The 13,200-nt window shown below is 45.0% G+C and overlaps 1 protein-coding gene across 1 annotated transcript in view; it reads left to right on the top strand.

Annotated features, from left to right (window-relative positions):
- The window catches only part of LOC137522612 (putative RNA-binding protein Luc7-like 2), a 556,548-nt gene that overhangs the window by 360,504 nt on the left and 182,844 nt on the right, over nucleotides 1-13,200 (top strand). Inside the window, exon 7 of the mRNA XM_068242690.1 lies at nucleotides 764-940. Coding sequence (XP_068098791.1) covers nucleotides 764-940 — 177 coding nt within the window. The remainder of the gene's footprint in view (nucleotides 1-763; nucleotides 941-13,200) is intronic.

The raw sequence follows: 13,200 nt of genomic DNA, 5'->3' as shown, positions 1-13,200 counted from the left end.
TAGTCCTCCGTATTTTAGCCTCTTCCTCCTAATTGTAGCTCAGAAACAGGGAGACAATACATAGCGTGATACTGTATAGGGACCACATAGATTGAACCCTCCACCAAGAGTGATGATCACAGAAAGAGGCACCACCACTCTGTGTATCCCTAAACAGTAAAATTTAACGCTCACCAGATATATTGGCTGACCATTACAGTTCAGCAGACAAGTATTCCACCAGCCTTTCTATTCGTAATCAGCAGCCTTCTCCCTTCATAAACTCAAATAAGAAGTCTCATAGCATAACTCAGTTTATTTTAAAAGGTAAAAAGATAGTGTTGCACTCACATTTAAAAGTAGTAACATGCGCATGTAAGTAAAATAACATCAGGACGTCCTCTCCACCGCCGCACACGCGTCTCTCCGCTTGCCACGAGGCCACGCCCTACCGGTTTCGTCATATGACTCGTCAGGTTTTCAGCAGGTTCAAGCTCATTCACTGTTTTGGACAGTGGTGCATGGACTTTTGTGCATATTGGGACTTTATTTATCTATTTATTTTGGGTCCTGTGCTGATTGCTGTGTACTGACAGGTATAGAGCGCCACACTAAAAAGCTGTATTTTCCTTTGTTTTACAAGTGTCTGAAAGTTACCTGCCATCCGTCAAATGCACAAACTTATTATTCTATTTCTCAATATTAAAAAATAGATTGCAATCCGAGCAAAAAATATAGTTGTAATTGGAATTTTGTTTTTTTGTTTACATTTTTCCTAAAACAGGAAATCTACCATAGTTCTATGCCTGCCTCAAGCTTCCAACAGCAGAAACTAAGAGTGTGTGAAGTTTGTTCTGCCTATTTGGGTCTTCACGACAATGACAGAAGATTGGCTGATCACTTTGGGGGAAAGTTACACTTGGGTTTTATCGAGATACGTGAGAAATTAGATGAATTAAAGGTATGATTACGTTCCTTTTATAGGCTATGTATTTGAATAAATCTATTTGCCATTTGAAAAATTTTTTGGGTGGGGCCACACAGATGAGTCAATGACTGTAAATTATATAACGATTATATAAAGATTGAAAATTCAACAAAGATGGCGCTGGTGAGTCTAACCTAAAAGCTGAGTATTCAGTCAAGGCCCCTTAAAATGAAGCAGGTTAAAGTGGAATATAACCCAGACTTTCTTCTTTGCTCTAAAAGATTATTTACAGCATATAATATACTAACACAATGGTTTTTTTTAGTAAAACCGCGTTCAAAGGGTTACATCACAGGGCTGACTCTTTCTTCTGCAGGGAGAACCCGCATCCGAACTGCTTATAATCTTATCTTGTGTACACATTCTTTACTTGATACATTTATGTAAACATTCTCTGGCTTTGCAGGACTTCAGCTGATGAGTGCTGAAGTGAAAAACAGATCAGAAATAACTGCTGGCAGCATTTAAAACAGAATGACAACAGTTATAAATAAAATGCACCAGCAGCTTTCAAAGTAAATTAACTGAACTTTGGGAAGTTATAATATCTAAATGAATATTAATACTAGTGCACAAAAGCAAATATGATAATTGTATGGGTTATAAAAAGTAGGAAAACACATTTTTGTTGACATTTTGTTCAGAGTTTTAAACCGCTTTAAGCTGGATGCAGTCATAGCAGCAATGCTATGATGCGTACCCCACGTAATTGTAACTCGGGGCTCCGGCGACTGCCAGACCCTGAATTACATCTCCCTTTGTGTTGTCGCAATAGTATTTAACATTGCCCCCGAGTTTAGCAGCAGCAGGAAGAGCCGCCATTCAAGTCTCTCCCTGCGCCAAACTGAGCGGCGCCCAGTTAATATCTACTCCCCTTCATACACTGTTACATAAATAAAATAACCAAAAATCATAAATAACATGCACTGCTATGAACTACCAATTAGAATGCAAAGTTTTTTTTATTTCACAACCAATTAAAATCCTGAAAACCGTGTTTGAAACCTGATCCAGCATAGATCCATCACTTTACTCCAGCCATATAAATACACCACAACTGTGCTACAGAAGGGCCCTTCTGAATCCCCACACTGTGTATAAAGTACCAATTGGCTATTGGGGCACAGTGTTCCAAAACAAGGTGAATGCTAATGGTTCAAAAAAGAAGTAATCTGTGACCAGTTCACTAAAGAAGTTTCCTTCTGAATAGCTTTCTCTTATGCAGTCAATTAAAAAGGTTAACCTTAAAGGACTTATGAGGCGAAAATGCTAAAAAAAAGTAAATTACCGCTTCCTTTGGCCGCGGCTGCGCAGTCCGCCTGGCCGCGAGTGCGGCTGCGCAGCTCTAGGATCAGGGGGGTTGGCCCTAGAGCTGCGCAGCCGCACTTGCGGCCAGGCGGACTGCGCAGCCGCGGCCAAAGGAAGCGGCCATATTGAGGGTGGCAGGAGAGCCCGACCCGGGCCGTGGGGTCGGCAGCCGGCCCGGGGGGCTAATGAGCGGGGGGACCCGGCGGATCGGCACGGAGGGCGCGGACGGCGTCCTCCGTGCCATAAAAGATGAGGCAGGTAATTTACTTTTTTTAGCATTTTCGCCTCGTAAGTCCTTTAATCCAGCTCTCGTCACGCACTAGTGTAGTGCTTACGAGCCCATTCAAGAGGACTCTAATACAATTGTAATGATTATTACTCACAGTCCTGACCCACAACCGGGTACTTGCAACATCTGCCGATCTGTGCACTGCCTCCCACCGCTGGCGGTTCTGCTCTGCATGTGCCATCACATTCAGTGCGTATGCGCCAGTACTCCTCTTTCTGCACTTCCACTCAGCTTCTCCTTGCTAGTGTGTGTTATTTGGTGATGTCACCATAGGGGAATTGGAACTTGGCAGGAAGCGGAGTATTGACGCCGCCGAACTGAAGGTGACGCCGCATGCAGAGCAGAACCACCAGCGGTGGGCGGCAGTGAACAGATCTGCAGACATTGCAAGTACCCGGTTGTGGGTCAGGACTGTGAGTAATGATCTTGAATAAGCTCGTAAGCACTACACAAGTGGGTAAAGAGAGTTGGTTAAAAGTTAATCTTTCATTGACTGCATAAGAGAGAGCTATTCAGACGAAAACTTCTTTAGTGAACTAGTTACCGATTTACTTTTTTTTTTGCACCATTATCAATCACTGGGAACATTGTTTTGGCACACTGGGCACAAAAATCGCAAGTAGAAATTTGATTTAAAAAACACAATCGCGTCGCACAGCGTTTGCGCTTGCAATTTTCAGTGTGTACAGGCCAAAAAGGTCCTTTACACACAGAAAATCTCCAAGCGCAAACACAGTGCGATGCAATTGTATGCGTTTGTGATTTTGTGGAGTCTATCGTTACCTGGTTTTCTGATTGTTTACCTAAAAAACACAATGAAAATGACATGCATTGTGTTTTGCCTGTGCTTCCCAAACGTGAGCATTTAAAAAGCACTGCAGGCACTGTAATTGTGATTTACACAGAGCAGGGAGGCTCTTTAGACCCTTGGAGCTGTCTGCTACTGCCTCTGGCCCTGCTCAGCCCATCGATAGAGGTCTGTTGTGTGGTCGCAGCACATGAGTCACACACAGACTTGTTTACATGCATGGCATGTGGCAGATGACAGCTGTTTCCCCTGCATGGCGGAGGATCCCGATACCATCAAGCCTGGTTCCCCGGCTGGAGAGGGACAAAAGCCTTGACGCTGGTTAACCCTGTACAGGTTTACCAGCTTCTTTGAAAGGCGAGATCATTCTAGGATCGTCTGATCTCACATTGTTACTGTTTGCCCTGAGTGTACTCATGTCTTATGTTTTAGACATAGACCCTTCCTTTCCCTGGTGTCTAGTGGTCCCTTCTACCTATACAGTTGCCTAGGATCGTCTGATCTCACATTGTTACGGTTTGCCCTGAGTGCACTCTGTTTTTTTCTTTTATGTTTTAGACATAGACCCCTCCTTTCCCTGGCGTCTAGTGGTCCCTCCTACCTGCTCTATACAATTCGCTAGTGTTTAGTTCCCTGGTTTTCAATGGTCCCCTTCCTTTCATATTCAGTTCTGTGGTGTCCAGTGGTCTCCCTTCCTCCCCTGTACAGTTCCCTGGTGTCTAGTGGTACCTCCCTCTCCCACCCATACAGTTTCCTGGTGTCTAATGGTCTCCCTCCCCTATACAGCTTCTTGGTGTCTAAGAGTTTCCCCTCCCTCCCTTCTATGCAGGGATCAGCATTTAGTTCCTCAATGCTCTCTTTGTAATGTCAGCCCAGGTGATGATCTGAACTTGAGTCTTGAGCCACATCACCCAGGCAATTACAGGCAACTCAAACAAAGTAGATAGATTTGGTCTCACGTGTAGTATAAAAATATAAATGCTTTATTTGGTCAAACATGGGGAAGATAAAACAGGGATAAAAATAAAAGGAAGGAATGTTGCGGAGTCATAAACAGCATTGTTCATGGTTGGCCATACAATCAGCACACATCACTCACACCAATCATACTATAGCTCCCCTGTCTATGGGTCTCAGCGCTGAGATTTGTTAGAAAAAATATTAAAAAGCTGGAAGCAAGTCCATAAATCCTCATATAATGTTCTGATATATTAATGTCCATGCACATAATCATAGAGCAAAATCGTGTTTCATGCTGATAATCATCGCCAGAGGACACGCGAAGCACATAATGTTGTAATGGTTTCAGCAAACTTTGAGGTCAATACATAGCCATGCATATACAACAAGTCATACTAGTCCAACTTCTTCAAGCGTCAACAAGCGACATGTAAACGTGCAAAGCAAAACATTACAGGCAACTCAGCATGTGTCTGTGATCACTTTGCTGTCTCTCACTCTGCATCCTTCCGCTCTCCATCCTACTCCTTCTGCTGCCACTCTGCAGATCACGTGAGACATGTTATAGTACATGCTCAGCAGCCGCTCGCTTTTTATCTCAGTAGCCAGTCACTCACCTAAATCAGCGAGGTGAAACGCCCATCTGAACACCCAGCTGTGAAGAACACTGTTGCCTGTTCTGAAAATAAATGAAACTTTGAATAGACATCAGATGTTTGATAGTGGAAATTCTTATTCATGCAGGTTTGTTTGCATTAATCATGGGGCCATGCATCTAAACCACCTCCCTATCTTTTGTGGCGACCCTATCATGTTCATGCAGCAAGTTCAGAAGTGTCCCTTTACCCACAACACGCATTCACCATACCTTTTATTCCCCTATTATAGTGAGTTGAGACACCATTCTTTCTCATCATTAACCAGTGCTGCCACCATGCAGAAAGAGGGAGAATGAGAGCGGGAAGCTGCATGGAAGAGGAGACCCAGAGCTGGAGCCAGGGCCGGGCCGAGGCATAGGCTGGAGAGGCTCCAGCCTCAGGGCGCAGTGTAGGAGGGGGCACACAATTCATTCAGCTGTCATTCCTAATTGTGTTTGAAGCAGAAATAAATAAGAAAAGGGGATACATGGCAGTGACTGCAAGCCAGATAACTAGATATTAAGGCGTTGGGGAGGTTGTGGGCCCTGTGGCGCCTCTTAGCCCAATAGCAATCAGTGTGTGACGGCTGGGGTGGCAGGGATGGGGGGGCGCACTTTGGTGTCTCAGCCTTGGGTGCTGGAGGACCTTGTCCCGGCTCTGGCTGGAGCAGATAATCTACCTTAATTCGCTCACTGGGCTACTCTGCAGGTGGATTGAGCAGTCTACCAGCAAAGCTCAGGAAGGGGGTTAGAGGATGTACTGAGTCCTGAATATGAGGGAAGTCTGTACTCCTGCTTCCCGTGACCTGGGCTTCACAGCAGCATTACATGATTTCCCCAGTTAATTATGCCATTGCACTTTTCATTGTTTTGGTTAGGCATCTGTCATCTAGTCAGTGCACCCATTAAAACACAAGCTATTGGGCGTGGCCTAGCGCTAATGGCGGACGGCAGCTAACCCTCCGAGCTCTGGCCTGATACCAGCCATCCATCACCACCCAGCACACCCAGGTGAAAAGGTCATCCACTAGGGAGCAAAAAAAAAAACCGCTTGGAGGAACCTGCTCTCCGCTTGTGGAGTGGATCGAGCAGTCAGAAGCTCCCCAGCAGCCATTATCTCCTCAGACACCCAGGGGGACGTAGGCCAGCATCTCCCCTCCACCTTGCCTTGCTTTGCCCCGCTGCAGCTGTCATCTTCCACCCGCCGGGTGCATTAATTGTCCCACAGCCTTGCCCTTCCAGGGCAAACATCAGAGCGACCAGGCGAGCACACCGCCGGGCTACTGTGTCAGACCTCCACTTCCGGTCGGCCACACCCACAAATAGAGGCCCAGGCTTCTGTGGTTGGACTAGGCCTCAATTTCTGAAAATCTGCAGGAAGCTGCTAAATAGTGCCCCTATTAGGCCAGCAATCTTCTTTTTCTCTCCAAAGGCCCTGAAAAGATTCTGTGACCTGGTGTCTCCCTTACTGTGCCTTTAAAAGTTGTACCTGCGGGCGCACACGCAGCGCTCATGGAGGAAAATGCGCCTCATGTAAGCTCCATGTCTAACCAGCTATAGAGGCTTAATTCTCAGACTCCAGGAGCGGTACTCAGCTTTCTGACATCAGGGGCCAGCGGGCTATGTCCCAGAAAGGAAACAAGACCCCTAAAGTAAATTATCCACGCAACAGACTCTGCCAACCCACTTTTCTAACTGCGCAGCTTCAGCTTCTCCCAAGATGGCGAACAACCCACAGACCCGTAATGATGCCCAAACTGCTCAGAAGCAGAAACCAAAAAAAGGTGATGAACCTGTTCCCTCTTCCCCTCAGAGCACCCACCAATCTAGCCTGTGGGACCAGCAAGAGCTTCTCTCCAACATCAATGCTTTGGTAAAATCAGAACTTTCTGCAGCGGTTAAGGATATTACTACGCAGATCAATGAGATCGGCCAGAGAGTTGGAAACTTAAAAGGCTGCCTGGATTCTATAGCAGACGCTCTAGACGAGGACAAGCAGCAAATAAACGCGCTGCAGGCCAGAGTTGAAGCTGCAGAACTCCATTTCCAGAATTTCGAAAACAGAGCCAGACGCTCCAATCTGCGCATCCGAGGCCTTCCCGAGACCTTCACAGCCCTCAAACAAGTTGCGACCAATCTGTTCTCAGCCTTGCTGCCACAGCTAGATGAGATGTTCAGGATGGATCGCATTCACAGAGCTCTCGGGAAACCGAGAACGCCTGATACCCCGAGAGATGTGATCCTGAAATTTACATTATGGTGAAGTCAAGGACCAAATGATGGTTGCCGCCAGGGATCTTGCAGACCTTCCAGGACTCCCATCTTCAGTACATATTTCCTCCGACTTTTTACCCATTACACTACAGAAGAGGTGAATGCTACGGCCTATCACATTGGCGCTAACTCGAGAAAAGGTCAGATACCGATCAGATAGGACTTTCAGAGCTACTAGTTTATGGGCCTATCTTCCCAACTAAAGGAGTTCTAAGCCTAGTCTGCACCCTACTGAGCTTTCCCTATACATGGGTGTATTCACCCTGATTGTGATCTCTAAGCTGTGAGGGGAAGCGGGGGAAGCTATGTCTGAATGACTCAAGGTACCATCTGCTCCTTTATGATTGCTCTTTAAGAATTATCGTCTGCCACCTCTGCGGTTTATTTTGTATAAACCTAAATGTCTATAGCCTACTACTGGTTAGTCTTTTATGCTGTCTCTCGGAACGAAGAGGCTCAGGAGACTGTCTCCCTAACCCTTATTTTGTTGCCCTAAGAGGCAATAGGTCGCATTCTGATTTAGTTATGTTTATTGTGATTTGTCTTCTACAAACACTTATGTCATCTCCTTTATATTTCTCATCGGCTCAGCATTTCACAGATCCAGAATGTCCTTATATCATCATACTTCTATTTTTTATTGCACTAACCCTACACGAAACCATGACCCTAAAAATGTTATCACATAATGTATAAGGGTTCAATGCCCCAGGAAAACGCAAAAAGTCTTTCCTTGACTACAAACAAATATAATTTGTCTTCAGGAGACGCATTTCTCCTCAGCATGCCACCCATCCTATCTTAACCACCAGTACACTAAATATTTTCTTGCTACAGCTCCCAAGAAACACCATGATAAATAATTCATTTCGGATAGACATAACAGTCTGTTTTAGATGGGCATGGAAGATATATCATCCTTAAAGAGAAACTCCAACCAAGAATTGAACTTTATCCCAATGAGTAGCTGATACCCCCTTTTACATGAGAAATATATGGCTTTTCACAAACAGACCATCAGGGGGCGCTGTATGACTGATTTTGTGCTGAAACCCCTCCCACAAGAAGCTCTGGGACCGCGGTACTTTTGGCAGTTTGTTCCAATGTAACAAGGTTCACGGACAGGAATTAGCTGTTTACAGCTGTCTCTAACAGCCAAAACAGCTAGCAGCAGTTACATAACCTGCCCACAGTAAAAATGTCACCATGTAATAAATGTCAGAATGTAAATCGGGGAGAGGAAAGATTTTACAATGAGCAAACACTGACTAAATCATTTATACATAATTATTGTAAAAATGAAGCACTTTTTATTACATTATTTTCACTGGAGTTCCTCTTTAAAGCGGAATGAAACCCAGCATTTCTACTTTGCTCTAATAGATTATTTACAGCATATTATATACAACCAGCATTTTTTTTTTTACTAGAACTGCATTCAAAGGGTTAACATAGGATTTAGAACCTCGCTTCTGAACTTTACATAATGTTATCATGTGTTTCATTATATCAAGTGATAAATGTAAACAAAGCCTTCTCTCACACTGCCGGGTCCCCTGAACAAAGTCAGACAAGCATAAATGCTTTCTGATGTTTCCTGATTAAGTTAGAGGATGAATAAAGCAGTTATAAATAAAATGCAAAGTCAGCTCTCAGAGTAAAATAAGTGTACTTTAGAAACGTATAATTTCTAAATGAATAATAATACTTATGCACAAAAGCAAATATGCTAACCGTATGGCATATAAAAAGTAGGAAAACATGTTTTTATTGAATATTATGTCAGGGTTTTATACAGCTTTAAAGTGAACCAGAGACGAAGCTAACAAAAAAAAAAATAGGAAAAGATTTTATACATACCTGGGGCTTCCTCCAGCCCCATAAGCCTGGATCGCTCCCACGCCGCCATCCTTCGCTGCCTCTATCGCCGGTACTGGGTCCCGTCACTTCCGCCGGACGCGACCAGTCTTCCGCATGCGCAGGGGCTCCCTCCGGCTCTTTACGCATGCGCCTGTACAGTGCGGAGGCAGCGCACTGCGGTTGCGTCGACTGGCCGAAATGACGGGACCCGGTAACAGTGGACAGAGGCAGCAGAGGAAAGTGGCGTGGGAGCGATCCAGGCTGATGGGGCTGGAGTAAGCCCCAGGTATGTATAAAACGGTTAGTTAGTTTGTCTCTGGGTCACTTTAAGGGCTCTATCCGGGATCAAGAAATCTGCATCATAAATGGCTATTTTCCCCCCAAAACGGCCTTTAAAACTTTCCTCCACATTCTCAACCATATAGACACCTCCATTAGCTCGGGCCTTATCTGGTGTGGAGATTTAATTTAACATTAAATGACACCTTAGACAAATTTTCAACCTCTCAAGACAAACTAACTCAATCGCTAAAATTATGTTTGGAAGGAATTGTATTTGAATACTAGAAGCTATACCTATTACTCATCTTTGCGCAATTCTTACTCTAAAATTGACCACAATTTTAATTAACCACTTGCCGACCGCCCACAGCCGTTGGGCGGCGGCAAAGTGGACGCCGAAAGGACCGCAATACGGCGAATGGCGGCGGCTCCTTTCGGCTCCTAGGGGCAGCGATCGCGTCACTGGTGACACGTGCTGCCCCTGGCAACAGGCTCCACCCACCCGCGACGTCATCCCGCCGGCCGGTAGTAAGCGCCGGCGGGATGTTAACGATCGATCGCCGCATACAAAGTGTATAATACACTTTGTAATGTATACAAAGTGTATTATACAGGCTGCCTCCTGCCCTGGTGGTCCCAGTGATCGAGGGACAACCAGGGCAGGCTGCAGCCACCCTAAGTCGCACCCAAACACACTGATCTGCCCCCCCGCCCTCTGATCGCCCACAGCACACCTTAGATCCCCCCCCTACCCACCATCCCCAGACCCCTGTTTGCACCCAATCACCCCCCCCCCCCCTAATCACCCATCAATCACTCCTTGTCACTATCTGACAGCGCTATTTTTTTTTATTAGGTCCTAATCTGCCCTCTGGGGTCTCCTGATCATCCCCCCACACCCTCAGATCCTCCCCCTCCCCCCCGTGTACTGTTTACATCTATTCTCTCCACTAATCACCTGTCAATCACCCATCAATCACCTGTCAATCACCCATCAATCACCCCCTGGCACTAACACTGCCCCCTGGGGGCTCTGATCACCCCCCCACACACACACCCTCAGATCCTCCCCAGACCCCCCCCCCCCCCGTGTACTGTTTACATCTATTCTCTCCACTAATCACCTGTCAATCACCCATCAATCACCTGTCAATCACCCCCTGTCACTAACACTGCCCCCTGGGGGCTCCTGATCACCCCCACACACCCTCAGAACGCCCTCAGACCCCAGCCTCAGGGCCCAGCCTCACCTCGCCAGTGCATTGCTTGCATCTATTACCCCCTCTAATCACACCTTGAGACACCCATCAATCACCTCCTGTCACCACCTATCACCCTCTAGCACACCTACCCATAAGATCAGGCCCTAATTTGACCCGTGTGGGCTCCTGATCACTCGGCAAAAACCCTCAGATCCCCCTCAGACCCCCTTCCGATCACCTCCCCAGTGCATTGATTGCATCTATTTTCCCCTCTAATCACCCCCTGAGACACCCATCTATCACCTCCTGTCACCCCCCTATCCATCAGATAAGGCCCAATACAACCTGTCATCTAAGAGGCCACCCTGCTTATGACCGGTTCCACAAAATTCGCCCCCTCATAGACCACTTGTCATCAAAACTTGCAGATGCTTATACCCCTGAACAGTAATTTTGAGGTATTTGGTTTCCAGACTACTCACGGTTTTGGGCCCCTAAAATGCCAGGGCAGTATAGGAACCCCACAAGTGACCCCATTTTAGAAAAAAAGACACCCCAAGGTATTCTGTTAGGTGTATGACGAGTTCATAGAAGATTTTATTTTTTGTCGAAAGTTAGCGGAAATAGATTTTTATTGTTTTTTTCACAAAGTGTCATTTTCCACTAACTTGTGACAAAAAATAAAATCTTCTATGAACTCACCATACACCTAACCTTGGGGTGTCTTCTTTTTAAAATGGGGTCACTTGTGGGGTTCCTATACTGCCCTGGCATTTTAGGGGCCCTAAACCGTGAGGAGTAGTCTAGAAACCAAATGCCTCAAAATGACCCGTGAATAGGACGTTGGGCCCCTTAGCGCACCCCCCAAAATGCCAGGACAGTAAACACACCCCACAAATGATCCCATTTTGGAAAGTAGACACTTCAAGGTATTCAGAGAGGGGCATGGTGAGTTTATGGCAGATTTCTTTCTTTTTTTGTCACAAGTTAGCAGAAATGGAAACTTTGAGACAAAAAAAAAAAAAAAAAAAAAAAGTTTCCATTTCTGCTAACTTGTGACAAAAAATAAAATCTTCTATGAACTCACCATGCCTCTCAGTGAATACTTTGGGATGTCTTCTTTCCAAAATAGGGTCATTTGGGGGGTATTTATACTCTCCTGGAATTTTAGCACCTCATGAAATATGACAGGTGCTCAGAAAAGTCGGAGATGCTTCAAAATGGGAAAATTCACTTTTTGCACCATAGTTTGTAAAATCTTTAACTTTTACCCAAACCAATAAATACACACTGAATGTTTTTTTTTTTTTTTTTTATGAAAGACATGTAGCACAATACATTTGGACAAAAATATATACAGAAATTTTACTTTATTTGACAAATTTTATCACAGAAAGTTAAAAAAACCATTTCTTTGACAAAATTCATGTCTTTTTTGATGAATATAATAAAAACTAAAAATCGCATGCAGCAATCAAATAGCACCAAAAGAAAACTGTATTTGTGACAAGAAAAGGAGGGAAAATTCATTTAGATAGTAGGTTGTATGACCGAGCAAAAAAACGTTAAATCTGCAGTGGTCTGAATGGAAAAAAAGGCTCTGGTCCTTAAGGGGTAGAAAGACTGTGGTCCTCAAGTGGTTAAATCTCTCACATATCTAAGGCCCAGTGCACACCAAGCGTTTTTGGAAGCGTTTTCAAAAACGATGCTACCTGTGAAAACGCTTGGCTAATGTATCTCAATGGGATGGTGCACACTAGCGGTTTGAGTTTTTTAGCAAACCGCAAACGTGGCTCCTGCAGCATTTTTGTGGTTTGTAGATGCATTTCTGCCTCAATGTAAAGTATAGGAAAGTGGAAAACCGATCTGAAAAACGCTAGATCAGAGCGGTTTTCCAGGCGTTTTTGTTACAGAAGCTGTTCAGAAACCGCTTTACTGTAACAATTTAACAATTTATAAAAATGCTCCAAAAAACGCTTGGCATGTTTAGAAAACCTCTCTAAACATGCCTAGAATCGCTCTGGAAATCTGCTTCAAAAACCTCTAGCGTTTTGCGGATCTGCTACAGGTTTTTGGTGTACACTGGGCCTCAGACATATTCATGTTACGTGGTCTAACCATTTTTTAGTCTTAAAGGGACCCCGAGCAGTAAAAAGAAATGAAAATGGTACTTACCTAACTAAGTGGGAGCCCGACACCCGGCGTGGGTGTCGCTGGTGCGGTATGCGGTGGAGGGACCAGGAGAGGAGCCAGAACGCCGGAGGAGTTCCCGACCTACGGTGGGCTGGAAAAAGCCCCAGATAAGTACCAATTTCATTTCTTTTTACTGCTCAGGGTCCCTTTAAGTCTTGACATCAAAGCCAGATTGAGAACTCAAACATTTTGGAGGCTTGATGAGTCTCTCCTCCTTCATCCTGATACCAGCCTATCATTCACCTCTGAAATTGACAACTATTTTCACACCAACTCCACTGACTATGTCTCCCTAATGACTTGTTGGCTGGCGCATAAGGCAGCTTCTAGTGTGTCTCAGTCACAGGCTACATAGTCTCATTACCTTGAATCAAGAGTCACCATCCCAATTTCAAACTAAACAAATTTCAGATATCAGGC

Source organism: Hyperolius riggenbachi, chromosome 6 (genome assembly GCF_040937935.1).
Source record: "Hyperolius riggenbachi isolate aHypRig1 chromosome 6, aHypRig1.pri, whole genome shotgun sequence".
In the NCBI taxonomy this organism is placed as follows: Eukaryota; Metazoa; Chordata; class Amphibia; order Anura; family Hyperoliidae; genus Hyperolius; species Hyperolius riggenbachi.
This window is presented reverse-complemented; position numbering and strand designations above follow the sequence as displayed.